Source organism: Sinocyclocheilus grahami, unplaced genomic scaffold, assembly GCF_001515645.1.
Source record: "Sinocyclocheilus grahami isolate Dianchi unplaced genomic scaffold, SAMN03320097.WGS_v1.1 scaffold121.1, whole genome shotgun sequence".
NCBI classification, from domain to species: domain Eukaryota; kingdom Metazoa; phylum Chordata; class Actinopteri; order Cypriniformes; family Cyprinidae; genus Sinocyclocheilus; species Sinocyclocheilus grahami.
In genome coordinates, this window is record NW_015505300.1 from 1,807,314 (window position 1) to 1,828,271 (window position 20,958).

Consider the following 20,958-nt stretch of genomic DNA (forward strand, 5'->3'; position numbering starts at 1 on the left):
CTTACCGGAGAAGAAGGAAAAGAAACCATCGAAACCCAGAGAACTTCTGCCATTTGAAGGAATGGAAGTACACACATTTTAAGTTACACATTTTATGGGTACTTAGAGCTGAGAAAGTGAATGTGTTAACACGTGATTAATTAAACATGTTGAATTGTGCTAATTTTTCATATGTTTAACGCTGGCCTGGGTACTGAGAGAGGACTGGAAGCACAGTGTGGAGCTAGCAACTACTCTCATCAACATCTTGTGCTTCTCAAGGTACACAATTTTGGTACAGTTTATTTGGTCTTTTTATCAACAGCCATATTCATTTTTGTTGTGGTGCATTAAAGGGCCTGAAATAGAATCAGGTAGACAGTGTTCGAGGAGGATTTTAGTGTGCTGACAGCGTGCTGATCTTTAGTGTGCTGTCTGCACGGTGAACTCTCTCTGAGAAGTGGCGTCTCCAAATTCAACCCCTTTTAGCATCACACCGCTGCGGCCATCGAAACACAGCTTCAAATAACAAATTCAATGCTTCAAAATTACATTTCAAGACAGTCACTTTCAATCAGACTTTAAATCGCCTACTGTGAGCAGTTGTTTTTGTTATGATGGGAATGTAATCTGTAACGTAATCTCTGTGGGGAGTCTGGGAACAAAGAAAGACTTACAGAGACACTATTGACCACACAGTGGTTGAACTCTTAAATACATCTGTTGCGCTCCATCCAGCTGTTTTTGAACACAAACACACATTATGTGGCTTCCTTATGACTAGTAAACTAGCCATTCAGATAACTCATAACTAGTAGATTTTGAAAATATGTACATACTGTTCAAACGTATGGGGCCAGTAAGATTTTTTAAACATTTTTTTAAAGAAATTAATACTGTTTTGCAGGATGCATTAAAATGGTCAAATGTAACAGTAAATACTTCTACATTGTTACAAAATATGTGTATTTCAAATAAATGCTGTTCTTTTGAAAAAAGTATTGGTTTCTACAAAAATATAAAGCAGCACAACTGTTTTTTTTATTTTTTATTAATAATTAGAAATGGTTCTTTAACACTAAATCTGGATATTTGAATGATTTCTGAAGAATCAAGTGACACTGAAGACTGGAGTAATATTTAATGAAAATTCAGCTTTGACATCACAGGAATAAATTACCTTTTAAAACCATATTCAAATATAAAATGGGTATTTTAAATATTATTTCACAATATTACTGTTTTTACTGTATTTTTGATCAAATAAATGCAATCTTGGTGAGCATAAGAAACTTCATTTAAAAACATTGAATCTTGCTGACCCCGAACTTTTGAACGGTAGTGTAGAGGGAGAAGTACGCAGCATATTCTATTTTGGAGGATTAATATACTACCTCTATTTTAAAAATTTTTATAGAAGCAGATTGCATACCAGATATCATTCTGATATAGCTCTTGTATGAGGTTGAAAACCTTAAGAAAACTGGGATACGCTCTCAAAACGTCTTTAGTAGCTGCAGATCAGGTTACTGCTTTCACTGAGATAGCTGTCAGCATTCATTTGAGCTATTAAAGTGTATGCTCTCACTTGATGGTTTTCCTTGGCTCTCAATTGCAGATGGCTAATGTGGAAATTTTTTTCACAAGCTAGAATGTCTTCGACGTTTGAAGGATGTATTTGAAATGTATGATGAGTTGTTTGGCCTGATCTTTCAGCTCTGTTTATGTACTAATCAGGACTAGAGTATGAAATTCATCTGGCACGTCCGTCTCGGTGTCTCTGCATACCAGCCATTGTCTAGTTCTCAGATTGCATCGCATACATCAGTGTCTGGCAGAAGATGCCAGGAGAGGTCGGGGGAGGACAGACCCTCACCTCTCGTCTTCTTCCTGCAGTTTCTCACAGTTCCATGGACTCATTACGCACTATAAGATTGGCGCACTGTGCATGAACATCATCGAGCATGAGCTGAAGAAATATGACCTGTGGCAGGATGAGTTAGAGAAGAAGAGCAAGGCTTTTATCCTTTTTGTCACTCTTTTCAATCAAAAAATTAATAGCACAAAATAAATGTGATAAACGAACTAGATTATTCCTTAAACATATCCACGTGACGAGGACCCCGAAAACCAGAGATTGCGGAAGGAGCATGAGAAAACCCTTAAGAAATACCAAAGCCTCCTGGTCAAACAGGAGCAGCTGCTGCGAGGTACAGGAAGTGAAATGTTTTATGTGGCACAGTGTAGTAGGAATCATCCATGAGGCCTTGTTTATGTGTTCCTCTTCCTCCCCATGGCTCTAGTTGCGTTCTACCTGCTGTTGAATCTGTCTGAGGACACCCGCACGGAGCTCAAGATGAGGAACAAGAACATTGTGCACCTGCTGGTCAAGTCTCTAGAGAGGGACAATGAGGAGCTGCTGGTGCTGGTGGTCTGCTTCCTCAAAAAGCTCAGCATCTTCTTGGAGAACAAGAATGACATGGTGAGATCTTCTTGTTGTCAAACACATCAGAAGCTTTGAAATACAATTTCATGAGTTATAAAATCATTAAACGCTGCTGGTCAAAAGTTTGGAATATTTGAGTGTTTTGAAGGTTTTAAAGGAAGTCACTTATGCTTACCAAACCTGCATTTATTTGATGAAAAATACATTAAAAACATTACTGGTAATATTGTGAAATATTATAACAATCTAAAAGAACGTATAACTGTATTCTATTTGAATCTGTTTTAAAATGTAACCTATTTCTGTGATGCGGAGGGGAATTTTCAGCATCATTACGCCAGTCTTCAGTGTCACATGATCCTTCAGAAATCATTCTAATATTCTGATTTGGTGCTCAAGGACATTTCTTATTGTTACCATTATGTTAAACTTTTTGCTGCTTTGTATTTTTGTGGAAACTGTGATTCACTGCCATTCAAAAGTTTGTTATAAGAATGATTAAAAAATGTATATATATTATTAAATTGATCAAAAGAGATTTCAAAAAAGATTTCAAATTCTGTTCTTTCGAACTTTCTATTCATAAAAAACATCCTGAAAAAGTTTCCACAAAAATGTTAAGCAGCAAAAGATATTTTCAACAACAATCATTATTTTTAATTGAGCACCAATAATAAATGGTAATATTTGAAAATCAGCATATCATAATTTTTGAGGGATCATGTGACACTGAAGACTGGAGTAATGATGCTGAAAATTCAGCTTTGCCACCACAGGAATAAATTATATTTAAAATATATTAAAATAGACAACAGTTCTTTTAAATTGTAATAATATGTCACAATATTACTGTTTTTACTATATGTTTTAATCAAATAAATGCAGCCTTTGGTGAGCAGAAGAGACATAAAAAAATTGATCAATATATAAAAAAATGATTTAAATATATAAAAAAAAACAATAAAAAAAATCTAAATTATTCAAAACTTTTGACCGGTATATGTAGATATAATATAAATATGATGCATTTTATTTAAGCATAAAGCTGCACCTTTAAGGTGTCCTGGAGAATGATGGGGTCATTTATATCAGGAAGTTTCTGTCATTGCTGAACTGCGATTCGTCCTGGTTGTCCTACACTGCTCCACTGTCACTGCACCTGGAATCAATCTACTCTGGCTATGAATGTGCATTTATCAAGACAGAAGTTGTTTTTTCCCCTGTATCCCTTAACCAAATCCTTGTTGTAGATAAAAGAAATAGGCTTTGGCTTTGAAAATCTTTCATCATGTTGTACATAAAAACACATGTTGGACAAAAAAAAAAAACCTCTGGCTATTGTAGGAGCAGCTGAGAATAGAAGATGATTCTGTTTGTTTCTTCAGACTAAGCCGTTAAAAGATTAAATAATTTTATATAGTAGTTTCTTTCGACATCTAATTTAAAATGTACTATTTATATTTCACTTGTGCCTTTGTAACAGGCTGAAATGGACACTGTGAAGAAGCTGGCTCGTCTGGTTTCATGTGAAGATGAAGAGCTGATGAACATCACTCTGCGACTCCTCCACAACCTCTCCTTTGACACGGGCCTGCATACCAAAATAGTGCATGTGGGTTTGCTACGCAAACTCACTGATCTGCTGGGTAACTCTCTTTCTAACCATCATATCAAGGGAGATTGCCTAAAACCCTCAGTTCGAGATTCTGTAGAAATAGTGATCATTATACAGTGGGGCAAAAAAGTATTTAGTCAGCCACCAATTGTGCAAGTTCTCCCACTTAACATATCCTACCATTCAGAAGTAAGATTTTTTTCATGCATTTCATGTTTTATTCTCACCAAGGCTGCATTATATAAAAAAATGCAGTAAAAGAGTAATATTGGGAAATATTATTACAATTTAAAATAAGGGTTTTCTATTTTAATATATTTTAACATGTAATTTATTCCTGTGATGGCAAAACTGAATTTTCAGCAGCCATTACTTCAGTTTTTAGAAATTATTCTAATATGCTGATTTGGTGCTCAAGAAACATTTTTCGTGATTACCAATGTTAAAAACAGCTGTGCTGCTTAATATTTTTGTGGAAACCATAATATATATATATATATTTAGAATTATTTGATGAATAGAACGATAAAAAAAAACAACACACAATTTATTTAAAATATTTTGCAACATTATAAATGTATTTACTATCTAATGAATAAAAAGTATTCCTTTCTTAAAAAACAAAACAAAACAAAAACTTACCAACCCCAAGCATTAATATATACATTATTATTATTATTTGTTTTTTATTTCTTACTGTTTAAAAACTACGGCTATAAATTCAGTGTTAGTCACATAACTAATATTAATCACATAAAATTCCAACAACTTTTTAAAAGTTGAAATATGAAATGGTAATAGTTAAAAACATTTACTTTATTTCTTAAGGTAACTTTAACAACCCTAAAAATACATTTTGCAAAATCTTCTTTTCCTCTTTAATTTTTTTGTGCACTTTCTACCACCTTCTTAATAGGTGTCCCTGGACCTGTTTGAAAACGTCTAATTTAGAAAAGCTTGTAGACCAACTCTTTGCACATCTAATCCAAGCCCAGAAATGTTACTTTCTTAAAGCAGTAGATTAAAAATGAACTGGATAATATAATTTTCCTCTTTTCCATTTGAAATCAACCTTTTTGGCCCAGCACGCAATGAGCGAAAACTCACATGAATGATGTTAATGGAAAAATGACATTTGTAAGGTTTCAAATTAAAGTTATCTTTAGATGTGTATTATACACTCTTATCTTCAAACTAGAAAGAGACTATTTAAGGTTGCATCCAAGGATTTGCGTTGGAAAATCAGTAATGTTGAAATGTTTGAAAACCACCATATGATCTATATCAGAATAGTTGTCTTTACAAGCAGTAGAATATACAGTTACATTGAAACCGAGAACCTGCTTTGGCAGAAGCTGGTGCAGATGATGGAGGTTTGGCTTAAATTGCGGCCATTTCTATCCGATACCCTGACTCAAGTGAAGCCGAACACATTTACTCAGTGATTATGAGTTCAGCTAGTCATGTCAGAGGAGAATAATTCCTCTTTGTGTCTGTTTTCATTTTCAGTCGTTCACAACATTTCAACAGCACTTTTCATGCATTTCTGTCAGGCATCCACCACAATATTTCTAGTAATTTGATGCATCATATGACATGCATCTCTGTTCCTGACCAGCTCGAATTACTCCTCCACATCGAAATGAAGTAGAAGCTGCTTTGTAAATCCTTCTCGTGATTACATCTAAGGGCTTAATTGTGTGTTTTTTCAATGTGTTAGCCATTTACGCTTCAACAGTTAGGGCTGAGTTTAAGAGAATGCCTGGCTGCTGTCGTAAAGTCCGTCTCCGCTTACTCTCGCTGAGGTGAGGCAGCGACGCGGGTCAACGCAGTCTGCGGCTGCTAACGAGAAGCACATGTTCCGCCACCGAAGGCCTGCTCAGGACGGCCCTCGCTTATTAATGCCGCTATATGCCTCCTCCTGTGTTCCCAATTAAATAAACTAAGCAAACCTCTTCTTTACCTACTCAGCTTTCCCTCACTCTCTCTTCCTTTTTTATCCTGATATCCCCAGCGGTCACATCTGCTTCTAATCGCCGATGTGATAATGTGTTCTAGGGTGTCTCGGGTCCCGACTGCCACGGTCGGACTCATAATGACTGATTATGCCATTGCTCTATCTGAGTGTTTCCTATCTCACAGGGGAGGATCAGCATTAGGGAAGAAGAGGAGGAGGGCGAAAAGTGTTATTAATGAGTGTTTGTAGGGAGTAGCGTGAGTGTGTGTGGTGCGTGTGTATCTGCAGTCTCTCTCTCTCCCTTCTGGACTGAGTTTGGATTGTAATCACATACCCCACATGCTCTTATCTATAATCTCCGTGATAAATGACTCGCTCTCAGCACGAGCCAGTATAAATACATTACCTAACTGAGCGCGACTGATCAATTTAGATAGCGTTTGAAAAGTTTACATGCGTTGTGAATCTCCCTGAAGATTTTTTTTCTCATCTTTTCTGTAGGTGATGACACACACAAGCACATAGCGATGCGTATCCCCTACCATATCAGCGTGGACGACAAATCTAAATCCATGTTCGCGTATACAGACTGCATTCCTCAGGTCAGCGTCTTCACTCTATTCACTTTTGATTGAGATTGGGGCTTTTGATAATTGATTATTCTATTGGTTATTTTTGAAATGTAGAGGTTATGATATAAAGAAACATAACAAAACATTTTAAATGACCAAATAAATGATATTAAATAATATTAAAGGGATAGTTCACTTACCCATACCCTCATGTCATTACAAAACTTTTTTTTCTTCTTTGAAACATAAACACAGTAAAAGAAGATATTTCGAAGAATTCTAGTAATTAAAAGCATTCGGTTTCCATCAACTTCCATTGGATCAATACAAATTTCAATGGAAGTCAAAGGAAACTAGTGAAACACCAGTACCTGCCATTTTTAAAAAGAGGTGTAAACACAGTTTACATAGACTTACTCCACGAACATGGAAAACAGTGATGGATGCACTGAACCCAGATACTTCTGTTTCCTCCATCATGATTAAACGACATCGCTGTCGCCTGGCTTACGTCACTTCAGGGTTCCTAACTGATAATGAAATTCATTATTGTTGTTTTTTTTATCATCAAGTGAATTATTAGTTATTAATGTAGATTATAAAAGCTGTTTATGTGGGTTAGGGTTAGGGTTAGGGTCAGGCAGGCCAAAATGCGTTCTGTGGTGATACTGATTAAACTTTTAAGAAATTTGTATGTCTTTTTTTGTATGTTTAGAATTAAAAATTTGTATAATTCTTATTGCAGCATTACTGTATACACTTCTAATTACTAATTTTAAATATAGTAAGTAAAGCAGTATGTACTTATCCTGTAGGATCCTGTAACGCGTTATCGCGTTAATGCATTAATTGATTAACGCCGACAATTATTTTATCGTGCATTAATACAGTTTTTATTATTATGAAAGTCCGTTGCTCACTGGCTCTGAATACACATACAGACAAACCATGGGTCACAGGAGTGGTGGGATGTTGATCAGTACTGGCTTGGGATGGGTGTCATCACGCGTCTCAACCAATGAGAGCATATGGGGTGGACCTAAGACTGCAGCAGCGCTCACATGAGCGCTCCCGATAAAAGTATTTAGGCTAAGCATCAACATTCGCAAACCACTGTGTTCATTGTTATTTTTAACAGAAAAAATGCAACGTGCTCGTAATAACGACTTCATAAGTAGGAAATAGGAAGTTTCCGATGGCATGTGAAGACCGCAGAGAAACCTTTCGCTCAGCACAGTGGAGTGCATCGTTTCGTTAACTTTGTGGTTTATTATTTGAGTCTTTTGGCACGTGGTAACACACGGCCCTCTCACAATATATTGCTTTACAGATCTATCACTTTTGCCGCTCATAAATGTTCACGCAATCATGCAGCGCATATCAGAAGTTCAGCGCTCTGGCACTACATGCGTGCCGCGCCCGAGCCCAACTGAACCATGCTCTGGCCCACCTCTTCCAACCGAGCCAGGGATGGCTAAACGAACCGCGCCCGAGCGCGGCACGGAGCGATCACACTAGTCAAACGAACCAGGCTTTGGGGGTCAAACGCACTCGGGCATGATTAAGATTGCCTAGCCTAGATTGCGTTGGGTCCCGCGATAGTGCAGGTCTCTACTCGGAAGGTGCCTGTTATAATGTTATGATCGAGGCTCTGGACTCTGAGCAAAACTTGTTTTTCTATACCAAACTATAAAATATTTTCTATAAAACGTTAAGCGTTATAAGTTGACATTTACAATAAATATTTTAACTGCTACTATGTAAAAGGAATACTGCTGTAAAAAAGCACCTTATTTGTTTAAAGTGTTTGCAAACCAAATGTTATTGCACTTTTGTTCATATAGCAGTGCTTTTAAATGAAAAAAAGTGCACAATACACTAGCCTACTTTTGAATTCATTATTGAATTTTGTGCATAACAATGCGATTTTTGCTGCTGTGGTGTGCCAGGTATGTACTGTATCATGTGTGCACCTCACCTTATGCTGTAAAGTGGGCTAATTGCTGCACTGTCTTTCTCTCACATGGCGTTAATGAGATAACAGAGCTAATTTAATGGGAGGGGGGCCTCTGTGGGGTCACCAGCAATTGCCTGGGTACAATTTCTCTGAAACAACTTCTGCCCGAGCGTTGTCATCTTTAAAATGCTTGTCTTCTCTAATTGGGTGAAAATGTCTACCAGATGCTTGTTAAAAAAAAAAAAGTTAAATTCCTCAACCTAATCGTTCTGCCAATCCGCCTGGAGACAGTCAGGGCATGATGTCAGAATAGCTGTGGGACTCCTTTGGGAGGTATGCAATGCTTTTCTTTCTTTCTTTCTTTCTTTCTTTCTTTCTTTCTTTCTTTTAATACTCATTTGTTTATTTGTTCTTTCATTTTTTTATACATTCTTTTTTGTTTGTTTATTCATTCTTTCATTTGTTTCTTTCTTTAATACATTTGTTCATTCTTTTTCTTTCATTTGTTCTGTCTTTCAGTTGTTCATGCTTTTGTTCTTTTTCTTTGGTTCTTTCATTCTTGCGTTTGTTTATTCTTTCTTTTTCTTTTCTTGTTTTCTTTCCTTTGTTATTTTGTTCATTCTTTTGTTCTTGGGTTTTTGCATTTGTTTATTCATTTGTTCACTCTTTTTATTTTAATTTTTTGTCCTTTATTTTCCTTTCTTATTTTGAAGAATCCCCTGACTCTTCACTAGTAGCTTCATCTGTGTGTCCATTTGTGTCTGTGGATCTGGGGTCCCTCAGGTCTGTGCTGGCAGTTAGACTGGACTCTCTTCTGTAAGGGAGATTTTAGATCAAACAGCCTCGCTGCTCTGGGTTCTGAACTGACGAGAAGAGGCTCGGCATTGGACCCATTCCTCTTCCACAAAGGGGTCTCGCTATAATTACTCAAAGCTGTGTGTGTGTGTGTGTGTGTGTGTGTGTGTGTGTGTGTGTGTGAGGAAATGCTCGCAGGGCTTATGGAGCTATGAAACCATGGAGAGCTCAGAGACGGAGGTGGGAGGGAGGGAGGGGATGACTCAGGGGTACGAGGCAGGGCCTCCCATTGCTGGTAAATAGGAGCAAGCAGGTGCCAGTGAGTCTAGACTGCGTGATTTGAAGGCCAGGGACCAGGTTATGTGATACTCAATATGGGAAAGGCCTGATTGCTCACTGCTGCTTCTTCACAGGCCTGCGTTGGTCTGTTTGTTCCTTCCTGTTCAACATCCAACTGGCCCACACCATGGCCCATGCCCATTGCGGCCTATGGAGCTCCTCTCTCTTCATCTGTTCATCTTCTTATCCCTCTTTTTACCCACACATGCTGAATCCATTGGCCAGTGGCCAGTGGCCAGTTATCTCCTTAAGATAGGCCTGTCAAGTCTCTCTCATTGGGCTGTTATCAGTTGCAGCATTGATCTGATTGAAGCGGACTGTGGGATATTTTCTCAACTCTCTCTGGCTTTTGAATAAAAACACAAATAGCAATCCTTTCGCCAACACTGACAGCACTAATACTTCTCCCTGTCAGGAACCACCTCTTTCATCATTTCTTTCTTTTCTTTTGTTTTTACCTCTGACTGTTCCACGATACTCCACATGCAATGCTCCTCAGTTTTGAAATGTTCTTCATTAGGGCCATTGTGATATCACTCTCTGAGGACATTTGGAAACCACAAATGCGTCCTGATCTGAAAAACTATTCCAGGCTTCACATTAGATTAAGCTTTTCAATGTACTTGTCTGTCAGACAGGTGTCAGCCCAAATTAAAGTGGTTGTTGTTGTTATTGTTGTTTTTTCATTATTGTTATTAAATAGTACTGTAATACTATATAATAGTAATAATATAGTAATATTATAATATAGTACTAATAATAGTATTATTAGTGATTTTTTAAAATTGCAATTAAAATTTAATTGTAACAAAAAAATAATAGCACTACAACTCTTAATATAAATAATAATCATCATAAAAATTATGCTTAGATAATCTTTTTTAATAAAATATTGATGTCCTGATTTTTACAATAGTTAATAGGGGAACCTGAAGCATGGCATGCGGTATAAGTGAACTGAAAGGATTAAATCGGTCTAAAAGTTGTGCTAAATATGCCATCATGTTAATCAGTGTGAGCTGTAGCGAATCAGCTCAAAGGGGAAATATGAATAATTAATCATAACTAGTTATAATTAATTATAAATATTTAGATCCGCTGTAAGTATTTACTTGACCTCTCAGGGTCAACTGTCTGTCAATTCTAAGAATGTTAATTTCCTGGTTAAGGGAAATAACTTACTGTACAATACTACTCATGTACTAGCATGTAGCAGAAATCTGCATGATTAGGGACTACGATTATGAGCAAACAATGAACAACCTCAGGTGTGATACAAGTAAGACTTTATTAACTACATAAACACTTAAACTAGTCTAACATACACCTACACACACACACGTACACACACGCATACAGTTGGTATAGGAACAGGATTAAAGCTTAGGCAGTAAAGAGAAAAGAAATAAAGCATGAATCTATGGGACCATTGGATATTCAGCAGATCTGCAGCCTGAAGGAAACATCAGTTTCTTAGTTCAAAAATCCCAAGCGGGAGTTTGGAAATACTGGGGAGTTTTATGACCCATTGTGTGAAAGCATGGTAATTTGCTTATGGAACTTGAATCGAAATTACTAATGATTCTAAGAACACTAATATATTGCCTATGTACCAACATATAATATACACGCTTGTTTAGATCATCAGAAGACGAATTCCTAGATACTAAACATGATAGGATTACACACAGGTAAGATGACAGGAACGAGTGGTTCCATCATAAGATACATAAAACAGTATACAATATAAAAGACAATATACAAAGACAGTAACAACATAAACAATGACCTGAAGGATATGTGTGTTCATTCAAAGAAAGGTTTTCCTATGAATTAATTAGAGAAGAGTCCATTTTTACTGTGCATTGTGTCTTTCCTATGGAAAATGTAGTGAGTTTCTCTACCCACATTCCTTTGGGCAATAAAACCAGTGATATCAGCATTGGTTGCCATGGAATCAGAGGCCTATTGTCGTTCGCAGACATCCTGGCACCCAGTATGTTTATTGGGTGAGGGGTCTGTGACTATTTGTTAATCTAATGAATAACTGATTTGTTCAATCTAATGAAAAATGGTGTGTCTGATTGGTCCAGACGCTACAGAGCCTTCAAGCATGTAGTAGACAGTTTCCTGCAGTTGTGATATTTTAGTTTAAATACATTTGCTGTTGCCTCTGTAAAAAGTACAAACTCTGTCAATGCACGTTTTTGGTGCCCTGTTTGCAGCAGTAAAGAAAGTTTGGAAAACCTCAGAGTTTCTGATTTTTTTCTGTTTGTTTCTGTGTGTGAGCAGCTCATGCAAATGGTCTTTGAACATGGCGAAGAGAGAATCGACACCGAGCTCATTTCCTTCTGCATCAACCTGGCTGCTAATAAGACTAACGCTCAGATTATCTGTGAGGGTAAGAGCCGGAATGTAATTCTCCTGGAATAACATGCAGTGCTGAGCAACACTGTCAAAACATCTGTGTTTACATGTCATAAAGCATACTGTCACACATCAGCAACAGCTGTTGCTCTTCTGTAATAAATATTACATGAAATCTGCTCAAATTTATGATCAATCTCTGGCTGAACATGGTTATTTGTGTATTTGCTCTGTAGGTAATGGATTGAAGATGCTGATGAAAAGAGCACTCAAACTGAAGGACCCGCTGCTGATGAAAATGATCAGGAACATCTCACAGCACGATGGACCTCTGAAACAGCTCTTCATTGTAAATACAATATTCTGCCATTCTATTAAGAGTCACAAGTTACACATTATAAACATTTAAAACATCAAAGCATCATTTAGCATTGTTGTATTGACTTTCACTTTTAAGCTAAAAACAATACATAGTGTGAGCGGTAAATTATAATAATTAAAAATTATTACAGATTAAATTTTAAAAACATTATTATTATTATCTTATTATTCTTTTATATATTTGATAGCCCAAATATTTTTTTAATTTGTAATTTCATGAAGCAAAATTGAAATCTTAAAGGGGTCCTATTATGCTATTTTACAAAGTCTTGATTTTGTTTTGGGGGTGTACAGAACAGGCTCTCATACTAGGTTGTTCGAAAAACACATTATTTTTCACATATTTTACATTATTACAACACCTCTCTCCCCAGTCTGGCATGAACGGCTCGAATAGTTCCTGTATCAAATGAAGGCCCGCCTTCTGAAATACGAAATGTGCTGTGATTGGTTAGCTGGGTCAGTGTGTGTTGTGATTGGCACCACTCGGCACCTGGTCGGGAAAAGCTTCAGTGCAAATATTGCATCAATTTCAAATAAATATGAGCACGATTTAAACCCGGATGATTGTAACCACTCTAAGTTCGTCTGCCTTGGGAAAGCTAGCTCTGCGGGAGATGTGCGTCTGACTCCGGGCTACTTTTACTCTGTTGCCACGGGTTATAATGCAAGTTAGCGGTTCTAAATTCAGATTAAACCACAGCTTCATGGGTTTTTTGCTCTGATTTATTTTTGGTTTTGTGCTGGTATTGGTATATTTTGCGTGCTAGTGATAGGAATCGATCCCTTGACATGATTGGTTATTGGTTTGTGACGTAGCAAACTAAGGGCTGTTTCAAACCATATTTCTGGGTCAGCCATTGGGAAACTACAGTTTTAAGGAGAAAATACTCAGCAATGGTGTTAATTAATAGATTGGCACATGGTTTGTCTAAAAGCATATTAAAAACACCACATAGACAAATAAACAACATAAAAAACTTGATTTTCACTACAGGGGGACTTTAAATAAAATATCTCCTTTTGAATTGGACTTTGAGCTTTGTAACTTTGCGGATCTTTTTTATGCTCAAACAGCAACATTACAGACTAACTAAAGCTGAAAAAGTGAAAAAGCATAATAGGACCCCTTTAAGTATCTTACAGGTTGGGAACTACTGTGCTAAATGAACACCTAAAGATATTTTGTCATTTACCCTTCAGGACTATGTGGGTTATCTGGCTGCTCAGATCAAACAGGAGGGCGATGAAGAGTTTGTTATTGAGTGCTTGGGTACAATGGCAAACCTCACCATACCTGTGCCGAACGACAATTGCATCACAGATCACATTTCATTTTTCCAGTGAGGAGAGTGAGTCGAGCTGACTGACAAGAAGAGTGGGGTGAGACGGACAAGACGATCGCGGATGATTTAGTTTCTAAACGAAATGCAAAAGCGCCTGTTTGGCAGTGTTTTGGATTTTGAAAAGCCTGTTGACTTTTGCCATTTATCTAAGGTGATTTTGGAAGTTTTTTTAGGGGTAATATGATGCGATTTCAATTTTTACTTTTTCTTTGGTGTGTTACAAGCTCTTGGTGCATAAAGAAGATCTGTACAGTTGCAAAGACTAAAGTCTCAAATCCAAAGAGATATTCTTTATAAAAGTTAAGAGTCAGCCACACCTACCTAAAACGGCTCGTTCTAACACGCCCCCACATGTCTACGTCACGATGTGGGAAGATTTGCATAACGCCGCCCAAATGTTCACGCAAAGAAAGAAGGCGTAACTTTTATTCTCGCTGTAGTATTGTTATTGTTGCTGCCGCCATGTCGTGAAGGCGCTGTGTGTTTCATTGTGAAAGCGAAACTACTTTGTTTGGCCTTCCAAAAGAGGAAGATATCTGCTTCGTCATGCCTAGAGCTGATCCGTGCTGGTCGCTGAGGAAATACATCAACTTCGTGCTGTGGATTGCCGGATCGGCTTTCACAGTGGACGAAGCGGAGTCCAGCCCGGGGTCGTCACATGTGGTTGCCGCAAGCCTGCCCGCTGCCGCTCACTCTATCCCGCCGAGTGTGACGCTGTGTTTCGTTGTGAAAGAGTTTTGACGTTCTATTTTGTTATTGCATTCAAGCAATTGATGCCGAATTGACGCTAATTCGAACGCTAAAGTGAAAGTAAAATGCGCACTGTGCTTTTAAGCTATTTAAAAGCGAAGGAAAGCAAGGAATAGAGGGAAAATTCAAGAGAACTAAAAACGAACAATTGCTTTACGCCGAATTGCCGCTATTTGAAAGTGAAAGTAAAATGCGCACGCTGCTTTTGCAAGCTATTTAAAAGTGCAGGAAATCGAGGAAAAGAGGCAATGCCCCTGCCCCCACGGTGATACCGGTATTATCGGTGTTGTCACACGTCGATTAACCGGTGGGAAAGTTTCCTCACCGTCACAACCCTAATGAGTAGTTGACACAAAATGTGCCTTTTTTATTGACATCAGGATGTTAGATCACAGACTTTACAAGTTTTTCGTAATTTTTCGTCACCTTTTGCCTGTTCATTAAAAGGTCCTGTGTGTGACACAATTTTTAAAGAAATACAAATAGTCTGTGTAGTCTCCTAACTACTATGAACTCACAAAACTGTATGTCAAATTTTTCAGAATGCTGTTTAAAAGTTTTAGATGGAGTATTTCAAATGACCAATTTCAAATTTCCATAATTATCTAATATCAAGTATTCATAAACTTTAAAGGGGTCATATGATGCTTTTTTAAAGATCATTATTTTGTGTATTTGGTGTAACAGAATATGTTGACATGCTTTAATGTTCAAAAAACACATTGTTTTTCAAATACTGTACATTATTGTAAGTCCTCTATGCCCCGCCTCTCTCAAACGCTTCGTTTTCTACAAAGTCCCTCCTTCCGACAAGCTCAGTCTGCTCTGATTGGCCAGCTGACCCAGTGCATTGTGATTGGCCGAACACCGCAACCACTCGTTGGAAATGTACCCTTACCATAATCGCGAGCTTCATCTTTCAAAATAAATGTAAAGACAGTAAATAATGTCATTAGTTTTACCATCAGTTCAAGCCCGAAAGGGGAACAGAGTCGCGTGTTAGTCTTTGCAACTTCAGGGATCTTATCTATGCACAATCAGCTTGTAACACTCCAAAGAGAAAGGAAAACTTGAAATCGCATCATATGACCCCTTTAAACTACATCCTATTTTGTTAAGGTTGTTTGTGAAACAATATCCAGTATGAAACCTTAACATATTAATCTGCAGTGTAGTACAATGTGCTACATCACATTACCTCACATTTATGAGAGATGTCCATTTTTAATCCCAAAATAAATATTATCATTTTGTTTCTCTTGTAATCCAATTTTGTGTAAAAACAGCCGAACTTTTCACATCAACCTCATTTATTTGTTACAATTAAATGAAACAAATTATTAAACACATTTTTCCAAAGGTAGTAAGTCATCCATTGGCATTTCTTATTGGAGTAGTATGAAAAAACATTTTGCATTATGCTAAACCAGATTTGACCTTTGACCTGTGTTTCAGGCTCAGCAGAGGATGACCTGATCCTGGAGGTAGTGATCATGATCGGTACGGTGTCAATGGACAACTCTTGTGCCGTCGTGCTGGCTAAGTCTGGCATCATTTCTGCTCTTATTGAGCTGCTGAATGGTAAGCGCGCTGCCAACATTTACACACATTCATTAGCATTGAGCCAGAGGATAAGTGCTTAAAGAAACAAACGCTTCTCCAAACCCTCTCAACATAAAATCTTTTTCATTATCGCTAGCCATAAAAATAAATCAGATCAGTGCTGTTTTGATTTCTACTTTTGTTTGGCTGAATCACAACAGCTGCCCCCCTGCTTTGCGTGTCTGTAGCCACTCAAGTACCAGATTTCAATTTGGCATGCTTTGTCTTCCCTAATGTGATCTGATGAAATGAGTTTATTTAGACTAAACTAATATTAAATTAGAATAAATAAACAGCCCATGGCTGCGTGGGACACAGAGGGCTGGTTCTCGCTTTATGCATTATGTGCTGGGAAGTGACAGTGTTTTCAGGAACAGGAAAGCACCAGGTTCATGGCATGCATCAGATTTGCTGGTTCTGCTCAATGTGAGCCCTCATTTCAATAAATGCCTGATGGTGAGGCTCTTCCTTGCCATGAAAAGAATACATGTTTATGGGGCCAAGGAGGTGGAGGGCCAAGAGAGCAACCGTCCCAACATATACAGCTCCTCTCAAAGAGAAAAAGAAAAGAAACTTGTTTCTTTTGAATTGGCCACTTTTTTCCCACTCCAGACACAATTACATGAAATTCAACATCTGAAATGTTTTTGCACTACATGCCATATAATATTTTATAACTTTGATCACAACAATGCAGTAACAAATCTGACATTTGTTTTCCCCGCGATAAGCATTATGTGGCAACGCCGCATTGACAGATGCTTGGGTATTGTTTTATTTATACATAACGTTTCAGCACTTGTGTTCGTATACCCATTCATTGGCTCTTTCTCATCTGAAGAGGTGCTGACATGTTCTCTTTGATGTTATTTGTAGCTTGTGCAAAGCTTGTACAGCTCCTTGCGGTAGCGGTATTCAGTTTCTGGTCCCATGGAGCAGCTAGCCTCTTTGCTATCATTCTTCTGGAGGAATTTCGATCCCAGGGGACGAGAGCATTCTGAGCCAGATCAAAATTGAAATAAAGGCTTTTATTAAAGTTAGGAGGGGGCAGCTACAACCGCACAGTTCTCCATAGGAGCTTTCTGTATCATTTCAGAGGAAAAGTTGATACTCTCCCCAAATGGCGGCTTCTCACGAGAGCCTTCATACATAAACATGATCCACCGGAGGAGGTTTTGAACGTCAGCTCACATGAACAGGCTCCATCGGATAGGAAATGCCTGCGCAGCTGCACTGGAGTGTTCGCGTTTGTTGGTTTGCCGTATCGCTTTACAGCTTAATGCTGACGTGCAGATATTCTCGTGATAAGGAAACGATTGTGCCTTCATATAATAATATGTCTGTGAGGAAACATTATTGATCCAATCCTTCATACGAAGCAAAATGCTTTATTTCGTGAGGTCAAAGTAATGTTCTTCATCTGTTTGTGTTGCTGTTTTCAGCCCAACAGGAAGACGATGAATTTGTGTGTCAGATCATCTACGTTTTCTACCAGATGGTCTTCCACCAGGCCACCAGAGATGTCATCATTAAGGACACCCGTATCCTTGTTATAATAAATAGATTTTCCATGTATAGGCATGTTTATCTGTGCAGATGTTTTGTAAATGGTCCTGTGTTCACTGCTGCGTTGATACTGTTGGGCTCTTCAGTCTTAATTTGTTCTTACCTTTAGCTGCAGTATTGATTATTTTCACATCTAGACAGAAGGAGAAAAAAAAACCTGAGTTTGACTGCACTGTAAAAAGTGGCAGGATATAATTGTTACCCTACGGATCTATTTATACTTGATCTGATCCAAAAAATGAACTAATGTAGTCTGACTTAATGTAGTTCGATTGATTCAGACATATTAAATGCTATTTTTGATGTTACACCACAAAGCACTTTTTAAAGGTTTCATGACAAGACATTTGACAGTACAATACTTTAATGCCTCTGGGGTAGACCTACATCCAGACCAATATCAGACTGCCTAAGACCAGACCAGTGGGACTCAAATGCAGACAATGCCATTTTTATGTGGTTTCACAAAGTCTAAAGACCAAGACCACAAAACTGAAGACTTCAGCTCCAATACAAGATATTTGCCAGATTTTGGTTGAAATTATTGTAATCATATGGCAATTTTACACTGAGCTGTTGAGCTGTTCACACCCTCACACTCAGTTGTTCTTTCTTTTTAATAAATAATTATTTCTATGGCAAGGATGGCCAAAATGGGTCCATGTGTGGCTTTATTGTTAATAACGGCAAACTACTTCTCTACATTAATAATGCTAAATACTGTCTAATAAATAATAATTATTAATAATATGAATAATTATATCACTGCATTAATACACTTAAGTGCACATTCTAAATATTTAAGAATGAAGACTGTGCACTAGGAATAGCTGGCTAAAATAAAATTTACAAATTTGCAGGTTTTTACATGGCATGATAAAATGTGACCCTGGAGCACAAAACCAGTCTTAAGTCGCTGGGGTATATTTGTAGCAATAGCCAAAAATACATTTTATGAATCAAAATTATAGATTTTTCTTTTATGCCAAAAATCATTAGGATATTAAGTAAAGATCATGTTCCATAAAGATATTTTGTAAATTTCCTACTGTAAATATATCAAAACTTAATTTTTGATTAGTAATATGCATTGCTAAGAACTTCATCTGGACAACTTTAAAGGCGATTTTCTGAATATTTTGATTTTTGCACTTTCAGATTCCAGATATTCAAATAGTTGTATCTCGGCCAAATATTGTCCTATCCTAACAAACCATACACCAATGGAAAGCTTATTTATTCAGTGTATAAATCTCAATTTAAAAAATTGACCCTTATGACTGGTTTTGTGGTCCAGGGTCACATATATCAAGACTTTTCTCTTTGATGTAGATGGGAAGATTTTTCACTGACTGAAACTTGTAATAATGGTAATTGAGACGCCACGATTATTAGGCTTTAATTGTCAATGAATTGTGAACTCCTTAACCGTATCTCAAAGAGGCCCCAGCTTACCTCATCGACCTTATGCACGACAAAAATGTGGAGATCCGGCAGGTTTGTGACAACACTCTGGACATTATTGCCGTAAGTATCTACAAAATACCCCACTACATATGAGCACTCAAATCCAAATCGGAGACTTCAGTGTGTGTGTGTGTGTGTTTGCTCAATCCTGATGTTTACAGTGCCGATAAGATCTCTGCAGTTAATGCCCACTCACTGACATTAGATAGCAGTAATTGGTGGTGAACTCTTAAGAGGCAGGTTTGTTTGGGGAAGTGTTTCATTCACTTTATTAGCCTGCTCGTTAAGCCTCGGCCACATGAAAGTGTGCGTGTGGGATCTGGTTTGTATCCGTGGTGACAGAGAAAGTGCAGATGTATAGCTCTGGCTCCATAGACTGACATGTTTGACATTGATATAAAGTATGCAGATTTACATTTTCATCGGCCATTCTATGAAAAAGACTTTTTCCACTTAAGGTAATTTTACAGTAAGTTTTATAAATAAATATACATTTAAAAAATTTTACTCAAGCTAAATTAATTTATTAATTCAGATTATCATGGTAAATATACCTTCAGAAAGGTAACAAAATTGTCCGTTTTGTGGATTAATTTACACTGCAAAAAAATGCTTTTCTTACTTAGAGTTTTGTCTTGTTTAGTTCAAATTCTTAAATCAAGAAGCATTATTTGAAACTAAAAAACAAGATTATTATGCTTACCCCATTGGCAGATAATTTTGCTTGTTTGAAGGTAAAACTCACTTAATTTTGACTTATTTTTTTCTGAAAACAAGACAATAATTTTTTACTTGTCTAGAAAATGCTTCTTGATTTAAGAATTTTTCGATATTTGGACTAGAAACAAGACAAAAACTCTAAGTAAGAAAAGCACTTTAGACATTCTGCTGTCTATAAGTCACTTTTACATTGACATGTAGTTACAAATGTACTTATAGTTAGTAGAATGTCTAAAGTGGACTATCAAAATAAAGTTTAACTAATTAATTTGACATTAAAAGCTTTGCTTAGATACTTCTACAATCAGTTGTCACTTACTGTTGACAAACACACAGCAACAAATCATAAGATAAAGTAATAAATTAAAGGAGACTACTGTAAAATTGTGAAAACATTTTTTTTATATATATGAGATGGTTAAAAAAGTTGACAGCCTTGGGTGCAAACTTCAAGTCTTTTTATTTATACATTATTTAAATTTAAAAAATATATAATAATAATAAAACAAAAACAACATTTGATTAGATATTGATTCTGGGATTCATGATCCAATTTCAAAACAATTCTCAATGCTCGCATCTAGGCATGGGCCGGTATGAGATTTTGACGGTATGATAACCTTAAGCATGTTTCGTTTAAGCATCACAGTTTCACGGTATTGTAGTTATTGCTCTAAAATGTGTTATTTTTAAATGACTGGGTTCCACTGAACACAATATATTTTGTTTTTGAGAAACATACAGAATATTAGGAACAGTATAATTTGTTTATTTTTTCTTTGATTTGTTTCCTAAAAAGAAGAAAAATAAAGACTGACATCTTTATTTAACCTAAATCTGTAATTACAGTTATTTAATTGTAGTTATATAATTCATATACATATCATTTATATCATTTCATATCATTTAGTTATATAATTTCATATACATAATTTTATTTAATAATAACCCAATTTGAAGCAAAAACAGAATGTTCTGACTAGCTTTGTGAAATTATACTACATGCCTGAACGAAACAAACAGATGCTCTGAATGAGATGCAGATTCACTCTCTGACAGCAGGAGGCGCTTCTGGAACACCAGATACAGCGTTTCCTTG

General features: G+C 36.9%; 2 protein-coding genes across 2 annotated transcripts in view; both read left to right on the top strand.

Annotated features, from left to right (window-relative positions):
* Positions 1 to 187: 187 nt before the first annotated feature.
* LOC107589864 (kinesin-associated protein 3-like) lies at positions 188 to 13,799 on the top strand. The gene is made up of 9 exons (XM_016278437.1): positions 188 to 261; positions 1,876 to 2,000; positions 2,091 to 2,189; positions 2,283 to 2,461; positions 3,909 to 4,071; positions 6,499 to 6,599; positions 11,953 to 12,061; positions 12,264 to 12,376; positions 13,612 to 13,799. Exons 2-9 carry the CDS (start codon positions 1,928 to 1,930, stop codon positions 13,753 to 13,755), a joined length of 981 nt encoding a protein of 326 aa, XP_016133923.1. The 5' UTR covers positions 188 to 261; positions 1,876 to 1,927; the 3' UTR covers positions 13,756 to 13,799.
* Positions 13,800 to 15,012: 1,213 nt separating this feature from the next.
* LOC107589893 (kinesin-associated protein 3-like) overlaps positions 15,013 to 20,958 on the top strand; it is a 23,873-nt gene continuing 17,927 nt past the window's right edge. The window contains exons 1-4 of the mRNA XM_016278468.1: positions 15,013 to 15,028; positions 15,960 to 16,085; positions 17,549 to 17,647; positions 19,114 to 19,203. Coding sequence (XP_016133954.1) covers positions 15,013 to 15,028; positions 15,960 to 16,085; positions 17,549 to 17,647; positions 19,114 to 19,203 — 331 coding nt within the window. The remainder of the gene's footprint in view (positions 15,029 to 15,959; positions 16,086 to 17,548; positions 17,648 to 19,113; positions 19,204 to 20,958) is intronic.

Bases quoted from the DNA above. Each gene is read 5' to 3' on its own strand.
- LOC107589864 (XM_016278437.1), top strand. From the start codon at position 1,928: ATGAACATCATCGAGCATGAGCTGAAGAAATATGACCTGTGGCAGGAT. The intron at 2,001-2,090 runs TTATCCTTTTTG...AAACATATCCAC, and splicing joins AGAGAAGAAGAGCAAGGCTT to GTGACGAGGACCCCGAAAAC. The intron at 12,377-13,611 runs GTAAATACAATA...TTTACCCTTCAG, and splicing joins CTCTGAAACAGCTCTTCATT to GACTATGTGGGTTATCTGGC.